The sequence below is a fragment of the Leptinotarsa decemlineata genome, unplaced genomic scaffold (assembly GCF_025532065.1).
Source record: "Leptinotarsa decemlineata unplaced genomic scaffold, Ldec_3_MD MMD2_tig00000010_RagTag_RagTag, whole genome shotgun sequence".
In the NCBI taxonomy this organism is placed as follows: Eukaryota; Metazoa; Arthropoda; class Insecta; order Coleoptera; family Chrysomelidae; genus Leptinotarsa; species Leptinotarsa decemlineata.
The window spans coordinates 11,771,906-11,799,346 of record NW_027412538.1 but is presented as its reverse complement, the minus strand read 5'-3'; the positions used below and the strand labels follow the sequence as shown (position 1 = coordinate 11,799,346).

Genomic DNA, 27,441 nt, shown 5'->3' with positions numbered 1-27,441 from the left:
ACCTTATTTTTTATTAGACCTTGTGTATTCAATCTTACCTAGAGTTAAAGGTACTAAATTGATTTCGAATATTTCCTTCACTGAAATACCACCCACAGGAGGTTTCTCTCTGCAAAATATCCTCAAAACTTTCTGAAAAGAATAAAATAGAATCTCAAATAACGGAAAATCATTAAAATTAAATGTACTTTATGTTCTATCGGCATGTCAAATTGTATCTCTGTGGGACAAAGAACTTCCTTATAGATTTCGTTGGGCAACAAATTCGTCATCCTCATATAGCCAAGTTCCAGCAAGTGTTCCACAGAATCATCACTCTTTGAATTCTTAGTGTATCTAAAATAGAATATCTTCAGTACACAGTAATCACAAAATATACTACCTACAAAAAGTTACTCAATACTAAATCTGCAATACCAATTTGCCCGTCCGCCTCGGTCAAACGCCATTGTGCATGTTTGAAACAAATTTCATTAGCTCTCACGATGGTAAGTGGTTTATCACTTCTAGTCGTAGCTAAGCGGGCGTTTGCTAGAAGTTGAGACTCTTTATAACATGAGAGCATCATGTCCAACTCCTCGCTTTGAGCGCTCAATTGATTCTTACATTCATCCATCTGAAATGAATCGTTACAAAACTGTTGTCCCAAATTTCTCTTTTTTCAAACTCACCAGTCGTTCCAATCGACCAGCATCCTGCCTCAACCCAATGTCGTCGGGGCTCTCTTCCAAAGCTTTGTTGACCAAGTAAGTCTCCTTTTCGAGTCTCTTCAGCTTACTCTGGGTGGATCTAACGAGTGTCTGTTGGTTTTGTATGGGTTTTCTTTGGTCTTCAACGCTATGCAGTTGTAACTTGAACCTCATACGAGCTAACTTTTCTAGTGCTTCTTTTCTATGAGGCTCCACATATAATAACAGATTGTTCACTATATCCAACAGCATGGCATACTAGAAAGAAAATATAGTCATTGGACCCCACTGGATGTATATCCGGATAATCTTCAATGGTTATTGGGTTAGCCAGTTCAAATTTCATTCCTCTCAGTCGTATGGAGGTGTGAGGAAACTGATGGTCCATTGAGATGATAATTCAGATCCCAAGTTCTATACCCAAAATGGAGAAGGTCAATTTACCGTAACGGAGGGACTCGGCAAGGTTCCTCGATCCGATGGCAAAAGCTAGGCTTTTGTTAACTAGGGTGACATGTGCACCTCAGGCGTGTCATACCTGAACTGCTGCTTGACCAGACCTCAGATGGAGATTGGGTGTATACATCCGGTGGGTAGGTCCATTAGTCATTGGACCCCACTGGTTTTGCCAAACAAAGATTGAACACCTGGATGGCAAGAAGATTTATGGACTTCTGGCAGAATCTTTCAGGATTGGCTCACTTCAAGGCGTTTATTCACCCATCCAAGCTTGATACCAAACAGTTGTTGGACTAATATAGGGATAAACTTCGATGTCTAACAGGCCTTCTCACAGGTCATTGTTGCCTCTGTTTGGAAAATGATGAAACAGCAGAGCACATACTTTGCCTGCCCCGCTGGGCACCGAATGGGGTTTTTGAAGTTCGGCAGAGCCACAAGGGTCAATATTGGGGCCACTTCTGTTTCTAATCTATATCAACGACCTGCCTCACGTGATGAACTCGTCAGACATAGAAACTATATTGTATGTAGATGATGCAACCTTGGACAAAAAAATATATAAAATAGATGATCTTCATTCTGACATATTAGAGAAAGCTCGATCATGGTTCACACCAAATGACTTGATTCTCAATGAACAAAAAACAGAAACTCTAACTTTTGAAACAATTTTCTTAAATCGAGATAAGAAAAATTCTACCAAATTTTTGGGAATACAAATAGATTCCAACCTGAAATGAGCATGTGTAGTAAACTTAGTAAGACAGTTTTTGCTATCATAAGAATTAAAAAAATAGTAAATCAAAGTGCGGCACTTGCAACATATCATTCACTTTTTCATTCAGTCCTTAGGTATGGTATAATCAATAGGAATAATGCATCAAAGGTACATCTTAATAGAATATTTGTCATTCAAAAATCTGCAGTAAGAAGCATAATCTCTACCAATTATGATGAAAAGTGTCGACCAATATTTGTAAAACTTAAAATATTGACCCTATATTCAGTTATTGTCTATGAAAATCTGCTTCTTGTTCAAGAAAACTTGATGAATGAAGTTGCTCACAAGGATATACACCAACATGATACAAGAAATAAATAAAACAGATAATCTAGGAATTAAGCTATACAATGCTTTACCTGTCGAATTTTGTAACTTACCAGTTAGAAGATTCAAAAACTTATTGAATAAAATATTAACCAAACATCCTTTATATGAAATTGATCAATTTTTCGAAATTATTCAAGAAGAGACACCTTTGTGGTCACCTCCCTAACTTTTACTCAACTTTGAATGTATGTATGTATTTTTTTTGTAAATCTAATTTATCTTCAAGCATTTTTTTAAAACTATATTGATGAATCTCATCCTCTCAAACCTATTTTAGAAATTGTATTGACGTGTCTAAAAACTATGTGTTTTTTGAGACTAATAAAATTATTATTATTATTATAGGAATTTGAGGTATCACTCACTTGTAAAGAATTTGTACAGACTTCGAGGTCATAATGCATGAGAGTGAAAGCATCAACAGCTGACTCTCGACTCTCCCATGGTCCCACTTCTTCTTGCGGTGGAGGTGGAATCTCCCCTAAACCTTTAGGATCAACACTGATGTCACCATAATCGGCATAAAAAAATTCACATTTACATCTTGATACAATACGTTGTAGCTGAAAAATAATCATCATCGATAATGAACTAGATTTCAAATATCAGGTACTTCCGAATAAAAGTAAAAGTTGTGGCAATGGGTATTCATAGTACATACCTGCCTAGAACAACTAGGTCCGACGGTATCACTGACAACAGCTCCTACAGAAACGCCACTACCCACCATGTTTGGTACTTCTGAGGGTTCGGATATTTCTGTGGATTCTTTTTCCTGAATATTGTCAACTGTCAGCCACATTATATTATCTAAAATATATTAGTTTTAAAAATTTTTACGCGGTTTATGAAAGGCTACCAACCATCGGTCGTATCATTTTCTCTAGCATTAACCGTAGCGTAGTACTGCATACATTCTAAAGTTCCCAACCAAGTTGTTTTAGAAACCAGCGTCCTGTCTTTCCAAGCGGGTCTATGAATCCTCTGAACGATTTCTGCTTTTGCAGCACTCAGTATTACATAACCCTTTGTTTCGCAGCCTTTCAGTAATACTTGCGCATTTACGAGGGCAACTAAAACGTAAATTGGAATTCAATTAAAGATTGAGAAATATAGTTGGTCACAATAAACGATGTTCAGAAGTACTGAATAAAAAAAACTGAAATTTATAGTGTTGTAGGTCATTCCCGAAAGAAAATAACGCCGGCCGCCACTGGTAGCCATAAACCAATGGTGACGTAGCTAAAAGCGCGAGAATGTACGATGATTCCCCGCCACTCGAGAAGCAGTTGGAATAATGCTACCTACTTCGGCAGAACTTCGACTAAATTTCTACGGCATTCGTTTACGATATTTAAACGCTAGCTGCGAGCATATCGACACAGTCAACTGAAAGCTACAGCGCAGTATGCGAAATTATCTAGTAAAGCGATAGACATTCAAATAATAGTTAAATTTTCAGTTGAAGTGTTTGTTGTATTTACAGTGAAATAAAGTTAAATTTGATTATTCAGAGTAGTCAATTATTGGTGAATCCACGGTGGAAAACGTAACAATAGACTAAAATGAATATTCAAAGAATGTTAACTTTCAAAGCTATTTTCCGGGTTTTTCAGCCGTGGTCTGTAGGTGTCATGCCGAAGTTTCGTCTACTACTGCGGTAGATATCATCAGAGGCGATGTGGTAACTGTCACAGTACTCGAGTAGTTCTTAACGCAGAAACTACTTGCTGGAATTTTTCTTCAGTTTCATATTATCATAGGTGGACGTAGATTCGTTTCTCTTAATTGGATTACCTCAAATTACTATCCAAGAATGTATAGAGAGGCAATACAAATTCAGAAACAAGGGGATAATATCAATAGAAATGAATAGGGAATGAACATTATTAAAATCTGGCTACCTGTTCTTAATTGTACACAAACAAGGTAATCCAAGAGAAACCGAGGCACGCCCACCTATATTAATATAAAACCGGAAAAAAATATCAGAATTGTAAGTAGTTTCTCCGTTGGGAACAACAACTCGAGCAGTACCGCACCACCTTCGGTAATGTTTACCGCAATAGTAGACGAAACGTCATGCATAAAAATCTGAGGACCACGGATAAAAAAAATTGGAAAATAGCTTGGTCGTGAAAAAAATATTGCTAGGTAAACCATCGAGAAAAAATCCAAAACATCTTGACCATTTAGAAATCATAAACTGTTCGTGGTTCTCCATCATGTACGTTTGCAAAAGAATCAAAAGTGAGAATTTGAATATAATCTATAAATCAAATCAAATATACTTTATTGTCCGAAGATTTGCATCTTATTGGCAAAGTCCAAGAAATACAATGTAGATATAGAAAAAGTTTCAAAAGAGTATAAATGTAGATATAAAAAAAGGTTAAAAAAATGTATACATGTAAATATAAAAAAAAGTTTCAAAAGTGTATAGATGAAACACCACCACGTATAAAGTGATAGTACAAAAACTAAATTGTTAATTTATTGTTAAAAGGATTCGCTAAAATACTCTTCCGAAGTATAATGGGGTCTATCAACAAGTAGGTTCTTCACCGCCTTTTTGAAATGAATGTTGCTTAGATTTGCAGATCTCATTAGTAATGGTAAATGACTGAACAACTTACCACCATTATATAGTATATGGAATCCGTGATTAAATTCGAAGTTGGGATGGGAAGCCTAAAGGTAATTGCTATTACGAGTTTATAAATAAGGCAAACCGTTTCTAGGATAAAAAATGAGATGATCAATACAGAAGAGAGAGGGGATGAGTTGCATGCTCCCCAAAAAGGTATTCCATAAAGTAGTCGAGATTCAATAAGTGCATGGTAAATGGTCTTTGCAATAAAGAAACCCAACTCATTTGAAACCACTCCAACTGCATAACATCCGGAGGAGATCTTACTCTTGAGCTGTTTAAGGTGTTCATCAAATTTCATCCTATTATCAATGATTACACTGAGAAAATTTGTGTTCAATTTATTTTGTAATATGGCGTCTATTGGAATTTCGTCAAGCGAACATTTGAATGATATTATATTCGTTTTGGATGCATTGAGAAAGAGTAAATTTGCATAGCACCAGCTCTTCACCTTCTTCAAGTCGGATGATATTATTTTATTTAGCTCCACTGAGTTTTTTTCATTCCACAATATTGCAGTATCATCCGCGAATAGAGTGAGACTACCAGATATGTCAATCATAGAGATGTCATTCATATATAGCAGAAATAGAATAGGGCCTAACACATAACCCTGTGGTACACCAGATTCAATGACCCTGTTCCCCGAGAGTTCCGTTGTCCTCACCATCTGACTTCGACCTGAAAGGTACGATTCGAACCAAGTGTTCGTTACACCTCTACATCCATATTTATGAAGTTTTTTTAGTAAAATTTTATGATTGACGCACAAAATTGCGGCGGCTACTTCACCAGCATTCAATTCAGAGTAAATTTTATATGAAAAAGAGAAAATAGCATCATTTGTATCTTTTTCCGTCTGAAACCTTAACTCGTTTTTTTCTTAAAATACAGTACAGTTTTAAGAATTCATCTAGAAGTGCTTTGACTAATTTCCCAATAACATTTGCTCTAGTGTCAGAAAGAAGGTGTTGCCATGTATTAGTCATTATAAGGGTTATGAACTTTCAACATTCGTTGTAAGACAAGGTGCGCTAACTCACTTGTATTGAAACAAGACACTCCACTCAACACCGTTCATTCACTGAACTCGCAACTTGTGAAAATAAAAAATAATATGTAATAACTATAACCGAGCTACTCTTGCTGAGTAGTAACTGCCTAATGATAACTAGTGAATACCCACTGAATCATTATTCTCCAAAGAGCTTGTGTCATAGTTAGAAATACTCATCCCTTAAGATATGCTTTACCCATATTCGATTCTGAATATTTTGTACAATCTCTTTTGAAGTACTTACTCTGCCAATTTTTATGTTGGACATCGTCCTGCTGACAAGCTTGAAGGCCCTGCAGGTGCTGTTTCGAAACAGCAGACAAATCGTCACTATAAACGACAGCATTGTTATCAGCCTCTGCTATCAACTGCTGAAGCATATTAGCAGCATGACCAGACTGAAGTTTAGTCATAGGCGAAGGAGTGTCTTGTACTGCTGTGGAAGACTGAATGGCCTGCAATGGAAAAAATCTAATAAATGTGCATCATTACATCTAAAGAGTCTTTTATGAGTTTTGACAAGGATTCGTTCCTATCAATTGAGAATTGATGTGAATATTGTGAATACAAGAATGAATTTTCAAACTACTGATACAACTAGTAGTTCTGAATGTAAATGTTATTTCAACATTTTTGTCCGTTTTAATGCCAACTGTTATATAAATTTGTCATAATTGCTAATATGACAAATTCAAATAGACGTGTTCCCGATTAACCAAAATAAAATTATGGCGAAGGAGACTACGATCGAATTTATGGCGAAGGAAGCTACGATCAAATTTATGACCAAAAGTATCAGAATTGAAATTATGGCGTACGATAGCGTGGCAAAAATAAGGCGGGAGTACCACAATCGAAAATATGGCGAAGGTGCCGCGCCTAAAGATATCGCCCGTATCATATTGGAATTATGGCGAAGGTATGCGCTGTTGGAATTATGGCGAAGGTATACGCTGTTGAAATTATGGCGAAGGTATGCGCTGTTGGAATTATGGCGAAGGAGCTTGCTTTCGAAATTATGGCGAATGAGCTTGTTTCCGAAATTATGGCGAAGGCGATTGCTTTCGGAATTATGGCGGATGATACTTTTGCTGACAATTATAGCGGATCAAAATTATGGAAAGGCGTTGTTGGATCATAATTATGACAAGGATGAAGTTGAACGATATTTGAATAAGTAAAAATATTCTCAACATTTTATGTACGAACTTGAAATGATGGTGAATGCCAAATTTATTTCTATGCAGGTATTTGCAGTTGAGTTTATTTTCCACCAAGACAACTTGAATACGTACCTTCTGAATTCGTTGACACATCGGAAAATAAATAAACATTTATGCCTGAACCGACCGTCGTGGAAGATTTTGAATAATTATTTTAATAATGGAAAATTATGTTCACAAATGATGGTGGTTTTGTTTTATTTATAATTTTTTGTATATCTGCATATTTTCAAGTCCCCTTGATGAATTTTTTATGAAAACTACAAGTATGTTTCATACCACCAGCATATTATTAAGTGTTCGAAAACTATAAAGTTAGTCGACCCAATATAATTTTTCAGTATTACTCTGTTATACGTCAATGAATTCAGAATGAAGAATTCCAAGCCTAATGATGGTAAGCCAGAAGAAATGAGTTTTTTGAAGTAACAATATTCATAATAAAAGTAACAGAAGCAAAAATAAAAAATTGAATTGCTGTTTTTTTTCTCGATATTTCTAGAACCAAACCTTTCCCACCAACAAATAGTCAGCAGAACAAATAGAGTACTCAAATGTACCCGATAGAAATGAAAATGCGATTTTTGAAACCCAGCAAATAAAATTATACATTAATCAAAACTACTACTCACTTGTATTGATGCATTTGGTGGGGTACACGAAGGGTCAGTATTTCTTCTCTTCAATGGAGTAGTTGCATTTTCTTTACGAAATCCTTTTAATGCCTCAGTTGACAGATTTTTTTTCAGCCTCTACAAACAAAGGAATCTGAAGAAAACTCAAAATGAGACAAATTTATAGTTTCAACAAAACAAAATGTCTTTCTAATCGCCAGGGCTCCTTTATATAGTGTCAACATCAAGTTACCATGAGAACAACAGTAGTGTTATTCCCAGCTTAGTAATCTAAAACTTTAGTAATGAAGATGTTTATCATACCCTATAGTAAAACCAATAATGATTGAGAGTAAAGCGCGTTGTCATATCTAAATTTTACGTTACCAGTTTATAGCAGAATCAAAATATAGTAAGCAGTAGAGTTGTAGGTTGTGGCAAATTATAGATAATACACAATACTAGTACGATTAAAAGGTATTATTTATGACAAAAATCAGTAATGAGCTTGTAATGAGTAATACTTATACATTTCCTGATTACTGATCAGTTAAAATTCATTATTTTCTGTATAGTGTTAGATATTTATTACAACTAGTGGCAACGCTGTACGCAACGATATTTCTGTCTTTGTCACTTTACCGTAACTTCCATCTCATCGTTGCAGTCCTCACTAATGTACTTGCAGCCATGAGCGTATCATTGGTTTGTGAATTATACAGCGTGAATTGTACGTTTTACAGTTAAGTTAGTCAGCAATCGACGTGTTGTGATAACAATTGGTAAAAATAATAGTGCTAATAAGTGTTTAAGCATTACATAATTATATTTCTACACCGTTCTCAAACTACTCAAAAAATGGAAGACATGGTCGGGCCTTCCACGTCGAAAAAGGTAAAACGGTCGGAATCTCGGTCAGTAAGAGAAAAACAAATTGTACTGCGAGTATTTCAGTGTCTTGAAAGAGATCATCAGCCACCAAAAGATGACTTTGTGCATATGTGCTGTAATTCTACGTGTGTACCTCCGAATAACCAACCGGGCATTTCTACATCATTAAGTTCCACAATTACAAAAGATAAATTAGTTGATATGTGCTCTGATTATACCGGTGTGCCAAAATCATCGATTTACAAAATACTAAGAGAAGCAGAAATTCATGGAGACGTACAAACGCCAAAAACTAGTAGCGGACGAAAAAAAATCACAGTTGATGAAGAAGCCAAAACCAGTATACGCAGAACTATTCACAGTTTCTTTTTCAGAAATGAGCTGCCCACACTACAAACAGTTCTGGAGGCACTTAGCGATCATGAATGGGTCCCAAAAATGGGTAAAGAAACTTTTAGGAAACTTGTACACGAAATGAAATTTACGTACGGAAAAGTTGACAGGAAAAGCATTCTCATTGAACGTCAAGTAATAATAGCATGGAGAAGAAACTATCTAAGAAAAAATGACGAATTTCGGAAGCTCAAAAAAAAATTGTACTTCATGGACGAGACATGGGTTAACCAAGGACATACGGTCAAAAAAGTATGGCAGGATGGTAATATAACAAGTGCACGACAAGCCTTTATTGAAGGTTTGTCAGTTGGGTTAAAACAGCTATCTGGAAAAGGTAGTCGTCTGATAGTTACGCATATAGGAAGCGACAGTGGATTTTTACCAAATGGTGAATTAATATTTAAATCTAAGAAAACAGGCGACTATCATGAAGAGATGAATGCGGAGGTGTTTGAAAAATGGTTTGAAGGCATCATTCAACTTGTGGAACCTGGGTCTGTCATCGTCATGGACAATGCCCCATACCATAGTCGACATTTAGAACCATTACCGAAACAATCATGGAAAAAAGCAGCAATTCAAGAATGGTTAATTAATAAGAACATCCAATATTACAAAGATAGTTTAAAGGCAGAACTACTTCAGGTAACAAAATTACACACAGACAAATATAAAAAATTCGCAGTGGATGAACTGGCGTTAAGTCGTGGAATTACAGTTTTAAGGTTACCACCATACCACTGCGAATTAAACCCAATAGAATTATTCTGGGCGCAAGTAAAAGGATATGTGGCACGAGAAAACAGAACATTTAAATTAGTGGACGTGCAAAATCACCTACAAGAAGCTATTCGAACTGTTTCTGCAGAAGACTGGAAGAAATGCATGCAGCATGTTTTAAAAGAGGAGCAAAAAATGTGTGACGTAGACAACCGTATTGAACACAATATTGAACCAATCATAATTCACTTTGATGATAGCGGTAGCAACAGTGACGAATCTGAGGTTGAAGATTAGACGAAAATTTGTACATTTACATTTATATTATATTCTATTATCAAAAATTTGTAATTTGTATTTTCGATGAGTTTAAGTTACTCGAAAGCTTGAGAATAGTTATAAAAAGTTCACTTATCAATTGCTGCAACCCAATATTGAAAATATTGGGTTGCAGCAATTGATATTGAAAATTACACAACTGACACACTTACCTACTGATCTAGGTGTTATTTTTGATTCATTAATATCTTTCAATTAATATATTGACACTACTCTGACAGCTGTTTATCGCATGTATGGATTCTTAGTTAGAAATACAAAAGACTTTGAAAAAGCTTCAACATTGAAATTACTTTATTTCACTTTTGTTCAATCTAGGCTGGAATATGCATCTGTCGTGTGGAGTCCCTACTATAAGGTTCATATAAATCAACTAGAAGCCCTACAGAGGCGCTTCCTGAAATATATGTCTATTAAAATTGAAGGCACGTATCCTACTATAGAAATACCCTATTATGAATTGCTTGAAACTCACAATTTTTGTAGTCTCGAGGTAAGGCGTAAATATTATTCATTTCTTTTTTTATTTAAGGTCATAGACAATATCATTACCTGCTCTCAACTGTTACATATGTTGAATTTTTGGGTTCCTAGACGGTCATCTAGGAATAGTGTCACATTTTATCTCAACACTCTGCGTACAAATGTAGTGAAAAAATCTCCAATTTAACAATGTGTGATACCTCTAATTCTGTTAGTCATGTCCTACATATATTCAACTAGCAAATTATACAAATCAAAAGACATTTCTCAGCTAACCGAGAGTTCTGTTTTTAATTTTTTTTTATATAGATTCACAAATTATATTATGTAATTTCATATTTGTAAATGCCACTGTTTCTCCCTATTTTGTAACTGGGTTCATCCTGTAGAATAGTAAATGAAATAAATAAGTAAATAAAATCTATCATGGCGGTACTCACTGTGGTTTTCATAAAAGTATCAAAGAGAGCAAACGCCACATTTCGATTACTCTTCGTCCAAGCCCCTCTCAAGTCATGAACAACCAACCTGTGTGTCGGTATATCCTTATTTCTTTCTTGACTGGGAACGACTGTTTCACGGCCGTAAGATACTTTGGCGACCGAAAGACAAAAGCATTTTTCTACTGGTTGACGAGGCGTCGGAACTTCTACGTCTTGTTCATCGTGTAGAGCACTTTTCAACCACATTTCGAAGTCGCTGAGTTCGGAATTCATATAAACCACCGACCATTCGGCTTTTGGTCTGTGCTTTAGACCATCGTCGATGTTTACCAACGACAAAGTGTGTTCTGTAAGGTTTAAAAAATTAATAGTTTTTCTGCACATATCTCAAGCAAAAAACAAAGTATGCTACAAAATGTACCTTCATTTCTAGGTGTAATAATATATACATATCGCGATATAAACCCTTCAAGGGCTTGTTGTAATGTTGTAAATTATCCCCTGAAAAAAACTCCGGCCGCCGCTGATCTTCGTCAATTGCCTATGAATTGGCTAAGGTCGCTCTCAACTCTACTTATAATTCTCGGTCGTTATAGGTGTCGCTTCGCTTCGATAATGTTCCTATCAGCCTCCGAAGACTTCCATTGGCATATATAAGCACTACCAATAGGCAGATGGAGTTAGTCAAATACAAAGTGTGGTAGTTTTTCAAAGCTTAGGTAGGTTATCTTCGCGACGACACCGAACTAATTGGAGAATTTGAGCTGCTTATCAAAAATAACACCAAGACAACTAGCTTCAGAGACAGAAGGAATGAACTCGTTGTCAATACATACAGGAAACTCATCAAGACGGCTTAAGTTGAAAGATGATCCAATAAGAATATTTTGGCTTTTTGCCAAAAGTAAGGAGTTTTTCTCGGCCCACCTCTTTATGGTTTTAAAATCGTTGTTTATTTTTGTCAGCTTATCAAATTTATGACAAGGTAGTTCTTCATCCACGGTAAAAACAAAGAACCGTTTTCAAATAATTTTTCATTGTGAAGATCAGCATTTATCCCACATTTGACAACCCAAACAAAGGATGATTTATTAACATTGGCTCGTGGGAAGGTTTTATTTTTGATTATGTTACCAGATAACTATTTGGATAACTAAAAAATATTGATTTGCAAAATTAACTGAAGTCCTTTCATTAGAAATCATCATCTTTGAACTAAGTACCATTTTCCAACAGAAAAACACAAATCATGATGTCATATTTAAAAAGTATAATCCTATTATTCGAAGAAACATACAATACCCAACCTGAACTAGACGAAAGTCTTCCTCCAAACAGTTCGGATCCTCTCTGCATTGAAAAAGACATCCAATAACACACTTGAAATTTATGTAGGCCAATCAACAAATGAACCTAAAATATAAAATGGATCAGTCAAACAATTCATAAAATATTGAAACAAGTGTTCCTCAAGGTTACTACTATTGCTTGTTCTGTTGTTTATTGACATGTCCGATGTGGAATATTGAAATAAAAATTATTGAAATATTTCAAATACAAATCAGAAATATTAACCTCTCCCAAGGTTTCAACATATATGAAACATTCCTGACAGAAGGCTACCACTTTACGGCTAATACCACGTTGAACATTGGAGCATGGTTGGGAGAGGCAAATGTCCTGAATTTTCATTCGAAATATTCATTTTCTTGAGACTAATTTCATATCTGCAATGACATCTGTTCAAAAAAATAACATTTATATGGCACAAGTACGTGAGCTTAGTATGCCAGTGAATATTTCAAAATATTGAGGTGAATTATTCCCTGAAAAAAAATCCGTACGCCGCTGGTCTTTACCGGTCGACTGTGACTTGGCCAAGGTCGCTCTCAACTCTACTTGTGTTTTTCGTTAGTTCTAGGTGTCGCGTCCCTTCGAGAACAACCCCATCGGCTTTCGAAGACTTCCATTGGGATATATAAGCACTAGCAACAGGCAGAGGAGGCTAGTCTAGTTGAATGTGCGGTACGAAGTGAGCTAATGAGCCGATAGACATTCGAATATTAATCTGAAATTCAGTAAAAGGTTTTGTGTTACATCGGCGATATACCTTTTTGTAATGCCTGCTGAGTTGAATCTTTCTGGGTCTGACATTATTAAAAATTCTTCCACGTTTAGTAGGTCTAGTCACGCCGGACAAAATAAGTTTGAGACTTTCTATCCACCTCAAAGTACTGCCATAGAGAAGTAAAATTGGACAGTTGTTAGGTTCGTTGGGCACAGGTCTCGTTTCCAGAACTATACTAAGGTTCACATTCTGCGATCTGAAAGCTCTGAAAGAGTCATGTACCTGAAGAATAAATTAAAATCATTCAAAATATTATAATTATAAAATGTTAAAGAAGTTTCGACAGGAATACAATTCTGGATTGCAATTTGAGGCACAGTAGGTAAGTGTAACAATACTGAATAACATTAAAAACTATCTGAGGGACATTTGGCGGTAATACACGGAAACAAGAAAGTAAAAAGTCCTTCTGAATCAAGTACTTCCCTATTTCTTTATTGAAAAGGATGCTGGGTTACATAAAAATGACTATTCTCTCTAAAATTGTATAGTATGATATAAGAAACAGTTGTTTCAGGTGAATTTTACCCCCTTTTATATAAAAATAAAATCTTTGTGTTGACGAAACAGGATTTTTTCAAAATAAGAACATACGAGGGTAGTCTGGAAAGTTTTCAATCTCAACATGAAGCGGCACTCGTAAATAAAAGCTAGTGAATTTCGTTGTTCATCTGTTGACAGTTACTCACCAAAGTTTCAACCATTTCGGACGCGCAGTTGTTATGTATCAGTCGTTTGAGTGAGTTGATGAGAGTGTTTTTAAAAAAATGGCAATATGCCTATGCAAATCAAAGATGAGTTGAATTCTGTATATGGGGACTCTGCATCATCATTTACCACAGTGAAATTTTGGGCAGCTGAATTTAAACGTGGCCGTAATATCTTGGGAGACGATGAACGTTCGGGACGTCCAAAAACTGCAACTACCGAATAAAACATCGGCAAAGTTCATCAAATGGTGCTAGACGAGCGCCAAATTAAAGTGGGAGAGATAGCAGACGTTATGAACATGTTAAAAGAACGTGTTTGTCACATACTGAATCAACATTTAGCATGAGAAAGCTGTCCCCGCGTTGAGTGCCGCGTTTGCTCACGTTAGACAACGAATTAACATTTCTAACGCTCTGTTGGCACAGTTTACGCGCAATAAATCCGAGTTTTGGCGCCGATTAATTACTGTAGATGAAACTCGGATACACCATTATACGCCCGAAACAAAAATACAGTCCACACAGTGGAATGCAAATGGAGAACCGGCTCCAAAAAGAGAAAAGTCTTGTAGGTCGGAAACTTATCAGAACTCCCTCGTATTTTCGAGTTTCAGAATCCATGTGCTTACCTGATTACTAGAATATTCTGGAACCTTATCCGGAGCACACTGTATGACACTGTGGTGGTCATTAGGATGGCCCAGGCAAACCCAATTGATTCCAAGTATTAGTTTCAAATTAGGCATTTTCAACAGTTGAACATCGTCATATTTTGAGGCAGTTCGGACAAATATGTTCAAATCTCCTTTATAAACAAATTTAGCTGAAAATGTAAATTAACTTTCATATAAATATTTGAGAAATCTCTTTAATCAGATATTAAACATGTATTTAAGGCATTCTTCCTCTCAAACTCACAAGAAATTTTTCTTTGAAATTGGAAAATTACTAAACAGCAATATATAAAGTTTATACATTTCTTTCAATTTTACATTAGTTTGTGTCAGAAATGGTATCTGAGTACAATTCAGATTAAATATGTTATTTTAAAAGATACGGTTTTTCAAAATAAAAGTAGAAAATCAAATTGTCAGTAAATTTCAGAATGGTAATGCAGATGTAAACCTTCATAAATAATAATAATAATGTTTATTGGTGATCTCAATATACAAAATACAATGGACATTACGTTACATCAGACAATAAACAAGGACAGTTCTTGTATTGCTAAGATGTAAATTAGTTGCATGGGTATATACATTTAAAACAAATTTATGATAAACGTGATCTTTTTTAGTAAAAACTTATAGCTACATTAAAACATTATGGATACGTTAAATAATTTAAAACCTTATAACTACATTGGAACATTCTAGATTGATTGATTTAATTGGTAAGTGAATTGGAAATGGTAGGTAAGCTTGTTATTGATTGCTTTTGTTAACTTTCGATTAAGGAGTGTACTGTATCTGTATAATAATAATAATGAATTGATTTTACCATTAGTCCAGTCCATTATGACCTTCTCCCAAGTTAGAGCCATTTCTTCTGTGGTATTATAAGGATCCAACGAAGCATGTAACAATACTGTGAGTTGTTCGACGACCATGGTTAATCTACCATGTAGTAAAAGTCTCATTTTATCCCAGAATGTCAATACCGGAGATGGATCGCGAGATGGTGCAGAAATTTGGTTAAAACCTAGACAAAACGTTATATGATGAATTCAGAACTACAGTCTCGGTATTATATCAAATTATTAGCGAAATTTCAAAAATTATGGACTTGGACACATTTTTACTGATTAAACTTGGTGTACTCGGGATATAAACCTTGATAATACTCACTCAAATTGCATTGCGCAATCACAGGTTCCCAACACGGACCAAATGCGTAACTGAAGTATTCAACTTCGCAATTAAAATCGTGGTAAAACTTCAATGGCAGCATTCCTCTCTCAATAACAACTGGTTCGAATGGTTCACCAAGATGGACTTCGACTGTTCGAATTGCTGAAATGAGTGAAAATTTTCAATAAGCTGTAAAATGCTGTTCAGAAAACTATCAGAATTCCTATATGCCTTCAAATAAAAAACATACAGCATAAATTGAATTACCAAATTTTTGTTTCCTCCCGTATATTTCGGGAGCTAAAAGAGACAGCGCTCATTAAAAATGGTGTTAATACAAACAAATATTTCAAGGTAATAGCATTCTTAAAGCGAAAAAATTAAAGTCATAGAACCAAAAAATTAAAAACTCTTACGTTTGAACAAGTCCAGAGGTTTATAAATGAGGCGCCAGATGAAAAATATTTGATGATAAAAGTTGCTACTATTTTCGGAATATATGAAGCCTGCCGGCGTGAAGAGCTGTGCCATTTATCAATAGAAGACATGATGAATCATTGATTGTTCTAAATACAAAAACGAAAATAGATCGTTATTTTTGCATTGTTGAAAAAAACATTGACTATCTTATAAATAAGTTGTATTGTGCCCTTCAATCATCAACGTTTCTTTCTGAAATATTCAAATTATAAATGTAGTGCCAACCCAGTTGGTATAAACACGTTTGGGAAAATGCTCTCTACCATTGCTGAGTTTCTGCACCTCCTGGAACCAAAGTAATATACAGGTCACTGTTTCAGGTCTTCTGCTTCTTTGCTAGCAGAATCAGGAGCAAATATAACGGATATAAGCACGGAGGTTGGAAGTCTACAACAGTAGCTTAGGGTTACATCAATTAATATATTTCTTATAAAAAGGCTATTGCTGAAAGAATAATCTCAACAGTTAGCTCCAGCGTTACAATATCGTCCTCTTCACTTTAATAATTGAATGTTAATGCCTATGAAATTGTCAACTCAGCTAGTTCAAATATATTAAAAGGTTCTTAAACATCGCAAGGTATTAATATCAGCAGTTGTTCTAATTGTACTTTTCATGATAATGTTCATTAATAATAATAATAATAATAATAATGTAATTAATGTATATAATACATTTGTAACAGAATTTAATTGTATTTATAGCTATTGTTCATAATTAAAACTTTCTTGAAAATTGGATAATTATGTTTTGTTTATTGCTATTTGGTCGAAAAAAATCGTGTTAAAAATATTTTCAACAAGCTACTTTGTAAAAATCATCTTTTAATAATAATAATAACCTTTATTAATCCTAAGAAACAAGAATGTTCATAACAGGGATGAAATTTAAAATAATGATCAAATGATCACTATTAACATATCAGTTAAGTGTACACTAAATACATAAATACAAACATACATACACACTTATACATACATATATACGTATACAGAAACATATACATAATATAAATATATACATTATTAAATTATAAAGGCCATTAAAAACCAAAAAAATGTAATATGGAGATCAAAATTTCAATTAGAGAAAGAAAGCAGAAACTTTTTCAATTCTGATTTGAATTTTGTTTTTGGATTCATTTTTAGTTTCTCTGGAAGATTATTATATATTTCAACTCCTAAATGAAATATTGATTTCTCCCCAAATTTTCAGCGATATGACTTAACTAGTAGTTTTTTGCTTGTCTTGTATTATAACCATGGATGGTATTTATTCGATTGAAATCCAAATTTGAAAGTGTGATTTTTTTCTAACAGAACACATGTTATATGTGTTATTTAATTTATTTATCTTAATACTAGTTACAACCAACTGAAAATTAAATTAATTGATAGTCCTATATTTTATTGACAATATCATGTGAACCATGATATATCAAGTTTTATGAATGTCTACACTTTGTCGATAAGATTATTGTATCTTCAGACAATAAAGTATATTTATTATTATTATTAAAAGAAAACATTTTCAATTGAAAAATGGACTGAATATCTAAAAGATCACGTGGTATATATAAATTTGACGTAGGTACAAAATATGGTAATTTGAATATATATTTTATTATTTTATTTTGCAGTATCTTGAGAAAATTTATTATTGATAAATTAGGTGTTGAAATTAAATATTGTAGATTTGAATAAACCAAACAGAAATATACACATTTGAGATATTTCAATTGAATAACATTTCTAACCCTAAATAATAATTCCTAAAATAATTAAATATTGTGTTTTCACAAGGTTTAATTATTTTGTTGTTGAAAGCCAAATTCTCTTTGTTTGTGATTTTGTTCTTAGCTGTCAACATTAAAGAAGACTTTTCATAATTCAAACTTAATTTATGATGATTCAACTATTAAAAATGTCACAATCAATGACAGTTGTATAAAAAAATGTAATCATAAGAGTATGTTGCTCATAGACTAAACCGCCTATATATAAAAATGAATATAATATATATGGATAATTTCTAGGATGATTCCATGGTTCAACGGGGAACTAGTACAGAGGAATTTAATAATAACTTACAATAATAACACGGCGCATCCTAATTAGAATATAATTAGTGCTTTGAAATAATGACACGCCACAATGAATATCATAATAACATCCATAAAAGCATACCGATTATTTTTCAAAAAAGGCAACGAAATCTCATCAAGATCACTAAAGATATCAAATACACCATGCCTTTATGTAGACCACATGCAAGGTCATGAAAAAACGATTACTAAATGTTCAACTGTTTCAACAATTATTACTGCATCGATGCTTATGGTGGTAGCTTCTCTGCAACAACCTCAATATTTCAATGGCGACGATGGCCCCAAAAATATATTCAACGTTCCTGATAACTTTATTAGTTGCTGAAATTGCGAGGGAGGTGAATTGTCAGCAAAGAACAGGCGCTGTCACTAAAAGGGTGAGTGAAAATGCCGGTGTTTTTATTCAAGTTCATCATCTAACGTTTCAAATTAACACTTTTTTGTGAAACATTTAGATCTTAGTAGAGGTGCAGAGTGGAATTTGGAAACTCCGGTGTAAAACGAGTTGAAAACACTTCTCCCTCACCAGAACAAAATTGCGTAGCCTTAGTCAACTCCTGATGATGCTAACTTGTTTGGCGAAACGCGCGTTGAGAGAGAGAGAGCAATTTTGTTCTGGTTTCTCATCCGAAAGAAGGGATCTTACTTGTTACCATGTGATTCCCAACATGATGAAGATCAAATTGGTACTCTTGAAAACTTGTATTAGGTCAGGAATGATTCATTAATATATTTTTTTAGGGTGCATTTGATAGGTAATTGAAAGGAAATCTGTCAAAATCGACACCATCATCAAAACAAAAATATTTAAATGAAAAAGAAAACGCCACAGTTGGTGGCTGAGGGAGCAGATGTCTGTCAACCCCAGCAAATCGTGTTTCAATCACATAGTGATCATCTTCAGTTTAATCTTCCTCTTGAAGATGATCACTTGGTTATCGAAACACGTGTCGAGGTGTTAAAAATAACGTTTAGGTGTTGGGATTAAACTCTAGTAATATTCATTAGTACAACAAAGGATCCAAACAATGCATCACAAAAATTGACAGATTTTTCTTTTTCGATAAGTTAAAATTTATGACTTAGATTTCCAAATGTTAATTTCACCAAAATCTATTACAGTATCCCACTGTACCTCATACATAAAGAGCACTATCAATGGCTAAAAACCTCTGCTATAACTCTCCAATTAATTCAAGATATAACCATTTTATGTGCATGTTTTTGTTCTCATATAAATATTGGGTTGTTTTATTAGTTTTCTCCGTTTTTATGAGTCTACCCTGAACTGTAATATAACAGTGAATACTTATTCAATTCAATCGAGATAAGCGCTATTCGAAACAGTACACTTTTGCCAAGGTAACACAATTCGATCAATTCCTTCACCATAAAAATTGTGTATTCGGGATTCGATGAAGTCGTCGAAGGCCGTTTTGGTCCAGATTCGCGAATAAGGTGGATGAGGCAGAACTTCGACGCTAAATTCGTTTAATTTTCGTCGTGGAACACTTTTCTGACACACTGAACACTTTTTAACCTTTCCAATACGCTTTAAACGAACAAAAACTGCATGGGAGCTGACGCCCAGTTTTTTCGTCATCCCCTGTACAGTTAGTGATGGGTCAGTCTCCACCAGACTCCTCAATTCGTAGTAGTGGATGTAGGTCGACCACAACGAGCTCATCTACAAGGCTAAAATCTCCAGAACGAAACCGCAAATCACTGTCGAACAGTGCGTTCGTCAACATTATTATTGATTTTTTGGTAGCACTTTATAGAGATATGGAGCTACAAAAACACATGAGATTAAAACTGGCAAAACTTTTGAAAAAACCCAATATAACATTTAGTGACTAATAATCACATTACCTGTAAGTATGCATCGATAAATAACTTTTAATAGTGTTTGAGGATTCTGAACTAGTTTCTTTTTTTAGACATATCTTGCTTCAGGTCTATCAACAAAACCGCCACAATTTTCATTATCTCAATACCCATTTCCACAAAAACCGCAGTACAACTTTCCGCAGACACCCCAATACCAACATCCTCAATTCCAATTTCCACAAATACCTCAATATCAGTTCCCAAATATTCCTCAATATCAAATTCCACAAATTCCCCAGTTTCATTTACCACAAATTCCTAGTTTGCCAACGAGTTATGGACAAGTACTGGATGCAACTCTTCAATTTATTAGAAACAATCAACAGTCCATCCAACAAAAACAAGACTAAACAGAAATTTGAAGAATGAATGTAGTTCACAAGAGTAAAATTTCCCTCTTGGATCTTAATTGTAAGAGATATTCGTTAAAATTATGTAATGATACAAATATAAGGATGAAAAATTGTTCTAGTATTATTTTCTTGGAAAACAGACCGAAGAAAATGTTTCTACTATAAATGTATTCAAATAACACTTTATTGTGAGAGTTTCATTTGGCAGTTTACAACGTTTAGGATTCTCATTTGATGATGTCTACCGCAGTAGTAGACGAAACGTCAGACATAAAAACCTGCACACCACGGCCAAAAACCCGGAAAATAGCTTCAACACAGTTCTGTCCATAATTCACAATCAGAGAAATTATAAATATTGTAGTCACAGAAAGTTCATTACAGCTATTAATTTGTTGTCGTGGTTTTTATTCAAGATAGGATTTCAGATGAATAGATAATGAATTAAAAAATCTGTATTCCGAATGTTTTGTTAAAAAGCAAAAATTCAAAAATGTTGCATTGCCTCTTCACACAAAATACAAAAAACTATTTCAGAATTTGTTAGAAAATATTTCTGTTAACTCCCAGGCATTCATCAACTCTAGATTCCATTAGTTCCATTGTCTAATATGATATAATATGATTTGAAATCCCTGAAAAGTTAAATAAAATTCAAAATTGAAATGAATGGCTAGACATAACAATTATATTGAACAAAAACCCAAAAAAATTGAAAATTGAACAATTGAAATGAAATGAAAATTAAAAGATCTCAATCCAAGTTCCTTCACGACGTTTCGATTGTTAGTATCCACAATCGTCTTCAGATGATGACTGGACTATTCCAGGATGTTCAATTTAAAAAAGTTTTGGCCCATTTTATATCTTCAGAGTTGGTCATCGATTCCGTTATGTTATGAAATGAAGTATTTTAATGAATCAATAATATGTTATTTATGTATTCGGTCGGTAGCCGGTCGGTTCGACGTGGGTGCTTTGTTCGCTCACTCAAATCGACCGCCGTGTTAGTCGGTGGTTCAAGCCACAGGCTGAACGATATATTTTCACTTGCTATCGTCCAACCCGTGTTAGGAATCACACGTTGAACGGTAAGACCTCGTTATTCCTTAGGTCGCAGAAGTTTCGACTTCTGAGGGTTGTGGTTCGTAGGGGAGCGACAGCTGGTTAACGGAAAAACAGATTTTAAACAGATTCTATAAAACTTTTAAATTTCATGAGACAACATTTATCAAATTTTAGACTAATAGCTGACTTTAGTAGACACCCGGATGATATTGAAGCCTATAAAAATTACAAAAAGGGCTATATAGCTCAACTAAAAAATTCTAAAAGATTAGCCTATGATGATTTCATACGTTTATCGGGAAATAAATCAAAATCATGCTGGCAAGTGATAAATTTTGAAAGAAATAAACAAAACAGTACTTCTACATGCAATATAACCCCCGACTATTTCAATAACTACTTTGCTAGTGTTGCTGAAAACATCATAAAGTCTCTTCCAACTGTGACAGAGGAAGAAGTTCTGAACTTCAGAAACTTTCCAACGCCCTGTAACTCGTTTTTTCTTGGTCCAGTCACTGAAGAAGACGTTCGAGATGCAATAATCTCCCTAAAATATTCTAAATGTTTAGACTCCAATGAAATAAATAGTACAATTATTAAAGAAACTACCAGCATTATTTTGAAAACCTTCACCCTACTTGTAAACTTGATATTTAGTACCGGCATTTTTCCGGATGCATTCAAATTTTGTAAAGTCCTATAAAGTCCTATTTAAAAATGGCAATCCAAGTGTAGCTGAAAACTATAGACCTATCTCCATCATATCTATACTTTCTAAAATCATCGAGAAAATTTCGAAACAACGTATCTATGCATATTTTGAGACAAATAACTTTTTTGACAAGTTACAATTTGGTTTTCGCAGAAATTGTTCTACACCTCAGGCTGTTCTTAGCGTGGTCACTAATATAGTCAAGGGTCTTGAGCAAGGTAATCTCACAGCAATTAGGCTCTGTGACCTTTCAAAGACCTTTGACTGCATTTCTCATGAAATACTATTAGAAAAACTAAGCTATTATGGAGTGAGGGGAGTTGCACTTTTCCTTATGAAATCATACCTGTCAAGTAGATATCAAGCCATTAGTGTAAACAACAAAGTTTCAAAATTCGAACATGTAAAGTATGGCGTTCCGCAGGGGTCAGTAGTGGGACCCCTGCTATTCATAATTTATGTTAATGACATCAGTAAATTCATGCAACCATTCAGCACCGTACTATTTGCCGACGATACGACATTTATATATTCAGATAGAGAACTATCAGAACTCACAAGAATATCCAAAGAGGTAGATGATAGGGCTGAAAATTGGTTTTTGGCAAATGGTCTCAAACTAAATAGTGAAAAGTCACAGAGTCTTCATTTTCAAGCAGCAACGCCACATCTAATGTTGACAGTGTTAAATTACTGGGTATATATTTGGACAGCACTCTCAGCTGGGTATGTCATATTGAACAGCTTAAAAGTAAATTATGTACTACACTTTTATCCTTATTCGTCAAATAAAAAATGTTGTCAGCTTTAGCACGCTGAAGACAACGTATTTTTCTCTTTTCCATTCCCTTATCAGTTATGGTGTCCTTCTTTGGGGTAATTCTACTGATGCTGAAAAAATTTTCAAACTACAAAAATAAGCAATGAGAATTATTGCAGATGCCGGTTTTAGAGATCATTGCAAACATATATTTATTCAGATGAAAATAATGCCTTCACCAAGTATATATTTGTTCAATGCGCTTATTGAAATAAAGAAGAAGTCGAACTGTCTCTTAAAACAATTGGATTTTCACACTTATAATACCAGGCATGCCGATAAAATTCGAACGAATTATTTTCGATTAAATAAATCTCAAAAAATAGTCTTGATTATACGCTTTATAATAACTTAATCAAGGAGTATAAAAATCTTAGTTTGTCCATGTTCAAGAAAGCTCTGAAAAAGTATTTTTTGAAACATTGTTTCTACTCTGTAGATGAATATCTGAAACACTTACGTGAATCTTCCATGACTTGATTACTTTGACAACTAGGTAACATTATCGAACTTTTATAATCTATATGTTTTTATTTATACATTACTTATATTCTAGTGCCCCGACGTTTGAATTCAATTGATTGTATTGACTTGCTACAAACATTTTTGTATGTAACGTAGTGAAATAAATTCTATTCTATTCTATTCATAAACTCACATTAGAATTTCGCCAGGTATTAAAAAATGTAAATACATACAGGTTGTTACATTTGAATTGAGTAAGTTAGTACCAACTTTCGGGTATACCGGAAGTGTTGGAAAAACGTCATTATTTTCATTCAATAAAGCATATCATCTTGAAGTTATGCGCCAAAAACAACACCGTAATCATGCCTCAGCCTCCGTATTCACCAGATTTGGACCCCTACGACTTTTTCCAAGTTTGAAGAGACCCATGAAAGGACGGCGTTTTGAGAGAGCTCAAGGGCATGCCAAAAAGTGCATATCAGAACTGCTTCAAGGGTTGGAAAAAAAGTGACTTAAATCGTTTTGCTCAAACAACAAAAATGTCATCTCAACCATTCAGGATGCCTTCCAGTTGGCACATAAAACCTTCTGTTTTTTCTGTTCTAGGGTCAAGGCATCAGAAAGGCAAACAATTTATCCTTCACCGATGATTTGATAGGCAACGTAATTGGTTTCATTTTGGATCTGATTGGATACGCATCAGATATAATGGATTTCTTCGGTGGTAGAAGAAAAAGGAATGTAATGAAGCAATTGTTATGAAATCAAATTGTACAATTCAAAGATGAATAAATTATGCAATATTCAAATTATTGATGACTTTTCAGAGACGATTGAATAATATGGTCAGCTTGACGCTGCTGAAAAGATCCTACTATGGATTATTCCACTCAGTTATATCAAATGGTATTCTAATTTGAGGTCACTCGGGTAACTCCATTAGTGATGTTAGGTACCAGAAAAAGGCCATAAGAATAATAGTCAAAGCAGGTGACAAAAAGCACTGTGGTCCTTTTTTTATTCAACTTGACATAATGCCACTTCCAACATTATATATCTATTTTGACCGTGTTAGGAATCACACGTTAAAAGGTAAGACCCCATTAGTCTTTAGCTCGCACAAGTTTCTCAACTTCTGAGAGTTATCCTTCGTACGGGGGCGACAGCTGATTAACGGAAAAACAGATTTTAAACAGATTTAGTTTTAATAGAGATTCATGAAAACGTTAATAAATTTGACAGGCATTGTGATATTCATACATATGGAACAAGATCCGCAAGTTTATTGAAGCTGCCCAGACATGAATCAAGAATTAGTAAGAAACATTCACCAAACTTGCATTTGTATAAACATCTTCAGTCGTATCTGAAGACACTAAGCCTTGAAAAATTTAAATCAATCTATAATTTTTTATAACATTGAGGAAAATATTGACGTAGCAGGGTTTTTACCTTATGAAAAACCCCACTGAATCATCAGTTTAATATCTGTATACAAATTTATTTCATGACATGATATTCTCGCCCATCCCTTCTTTTCCCTTCTGTTTTCTCTCTTTCTCCCTCTTCTGTCTTCTCTCACTCTCCTGTCTTCTCTCACTCTCCTGTCTTCTCTCTCTCTCATCTCTCATTCCTGTCTATTTTCTCTCTCGTCTTGTCTTTTCTCTCTCCTATATTTTCTCTCCTCTCTTCTGTCTTTTCTCTTTCCTGTCTTTCTCTCTCCTGTCTGTCTTTTCTATCTCCTGTCGTTTCTCTCCTGTCTTTTCTCTCTCCTGTTTTGTCTTTTCTATTTCTCCTGTCTTTTCTCTCTCTCCCGACTTTTCTCTATCCTGTCTTTTAACTCTCTCCTATCTGTCTTTTCTCTCTCTTGTCTGTCTTTACTCTCCTATCCCTGACCTCTCTCTCTCTCTCTCCCATCTGTATTCTCTCTCTCCCATCTGTATTCTCTCTCTCCCATCTGTATTCTCTCTCTCCCATCTGTATTCTCTCTCTCCCATCTGTATTCTCTCTCTCCCATCTGTATTCTCTCTCTCCCATCTGTATTCTCTCTCTCCCATCCTGTTCTCTCTCTCCCATCTGTATTCTCTCTCTCCCATCTGTATTTTCTCTCTCCCATCTGTATTTTCTCTCTCCCATCTGTATTTTCTCTCTCCCATCTGTATTTTCCCTCTCCCATCTGTATTTTCTCTCTCCCATCTGTATTTTCTCTCTCCCGTCTGTATTTTCTCTCTCCCGTCTGTATTTTCTCTCTCCCGTCTGTATTTTCTCTCTCCTGTCTGTCTTTTCTCTCTCTCCTGTCTGTCTTTTCTCTCTCCTGTCTGTCTTTTCTCTCTCTCCTGTATTTTCTCTCTCCTGTCTTGTCTTTTCTATCTCTCCTGTATTCTCTCTCTTTCTCTCTCTCCTATCTGTGTTTTCTCTCTCCTGTCTGTCTTTTCACTATCTCTCCTGTCTTCTCTCTCTTTCTTTCTCTCTCTCTCTCCCTCCCGACTTTTCTCTCTCTCCTATCTGTATTTTCTCTGTACTGTCTGTTTTTTCTCTCTCCTGTCTTTTCTCTCTCCTATATTTTCTCTCCTCTCTACTGTATTTTCTCTCCTCTCTACTGTATTTTCTCTCTCCTGTATTTTCTCTCTCCTATCTTGTCTTTTCCATCTCTCCTGTTTTTTCTCTCTCCTGTCTTGTGTTTTCTATCTCTCCTGTCTTTTTCTCTATCTTGTCTTTTCTATCTCTCCTATCTTTTCTCTCTCTCTCTCTCCCCCGACTTTTCTCTCTCCTGTCTGTCTTTTCTCACTCTTGTCTTTTCTCTCTCCTATATTTTCTCTCCTCTCTCCTGTCTTTTCTCTCTTGTCTTGTCTTTTCCATCTCTCCTGTTTTTCTCTCTCCTGTCTTTTTTCTTTTCTCTCCTCTCCTTTCTCTCCCTCTTCGAGGCTGAAATATCCGGAACGAAATTTCGCAAAGCAACGTCGAACAGTGCGTTCATTAACACTATCATTGCCAAATGCCCGATTAATTTTTCGGGCTGTTTCTCGTAGAGAAAAATTTGCCGGAAATCACTCAACGACGTCATACAGTTATAAACTAAAGAGCAAAAAATTTAAATTCATACAAAAATCAACATCATCAATGTATCGAGTACAAAAGATATTTATTGAGATATGGAGCTACAAAAACACATGACATCGAAACGGACAATTATATTTGTCAATTATAAAAGAAGCGTTATATGAAAAATGGGTAAAATAATTTAGAATTTTAGAAATACCTCTTTTCGGAGCAACTTGTTCAGCACCAACCAACTGACCGCATATATAACATTTCTTGATGTGCATCAATGGTTGCGGGAAATCTCTAAGTTGAAATTTCCATTCAGCACATCTGAAGGAAATTACACGACACCACAAAGTAGAAAACTCCATCGGTTCTTCGGGCCAAGGACTGGCGCTATCTATTTCTCTCATTACATTTATAACTTTTTCCGGCCCGTGTATGGAAGGATCAGCTAGAATCTACGATAAAAACATTTCCAACTGGAGTAAATTTCGTTGTAGTAATCATTTCTTCTGATTTCAAAATTGTGTTTGAAGAAACAGAAATATATATCAAAACATCTTATATTTTCGGGATTCTTAGAAGGGTTTTTAGGTCTGACGTTTCGTCTGCAACTGCGGTAGACTTATCAAAGGCGATGCGGCAAAAAAGGTGATCTACTTCGAGAGTGGTCCTCCAATTCTGCTCGTTTTCATCCCTGCTCGGTCCAACTCTTCTTGAGTTGACGGA

At 34.9% G+C, this 27,441-nt stretch overlaps 1 protein-coding gene across 3 annotated transcripts in view; it reads right to left on the bottom strand.

The window, feature by feature from the left end:
- Positions 1–27,441, bottom strand: part of hob (bridge-like lipid transfer protein family member hobbit) — a 50,349-nt gene that overhangs the window by 4,597 nt on the left and 18,311 nt on the right. For all 3 annotated transcript variants that reach the window (XM_074171457.1, XM_074171458.1, XM_074171459.1), the window contains exons 14-29: positions 26,927–27,170; positions 15,767–15,931; positions 15,420–15,620; positions 14,549–14,742; positions 13,192–13,431; positions 12,389–12,494; positions 11,079–11,428; positions 7,828–7,947; positions 6,217–6,427; positions 3,126–3,335; positions 2,924–3,072; positions 2,628–2,825; positions 672–947; positions 387–616; positions 189–336; positions 39–132 (exon numbers count right to left, since the gene is read on the bottom strand). In XM_074171457.1, the coding sequence (XP_074027558.1) occupies positions 39–132; positions 189–336; positions 387–616; positions 672–947; positions 2,628–2,825; positions 2,924–3,072; positions 3,126–3,335; positions 6,217–6,427; positions 7,828–7,947; positions 11,079–11,428; positions 12,389–12,494; positions 13,192–13,431; positions 14,549–14,742; positions 15,420–15,620; positions 15,767–15,931; positions 26,927–27,170 (3,136 nt within the window). The remainder of the gene's footprint in view (positions 1–38; positions 133–188; positions 337–386; positions 617–671; positions 948–2,627; positions 2,826–2,923; positions 3,073–3,125; positions 3,336–6,216; positions 6,428–7,827; positions 7,948–11,078; positions 11,429–12,388; positions 12,495–13,191; positions 13,432–14,548; positions 14,743–15,419; positions 15,621–15,766; positions 15,932–26,926; positions 27,171–27,441) is intronic.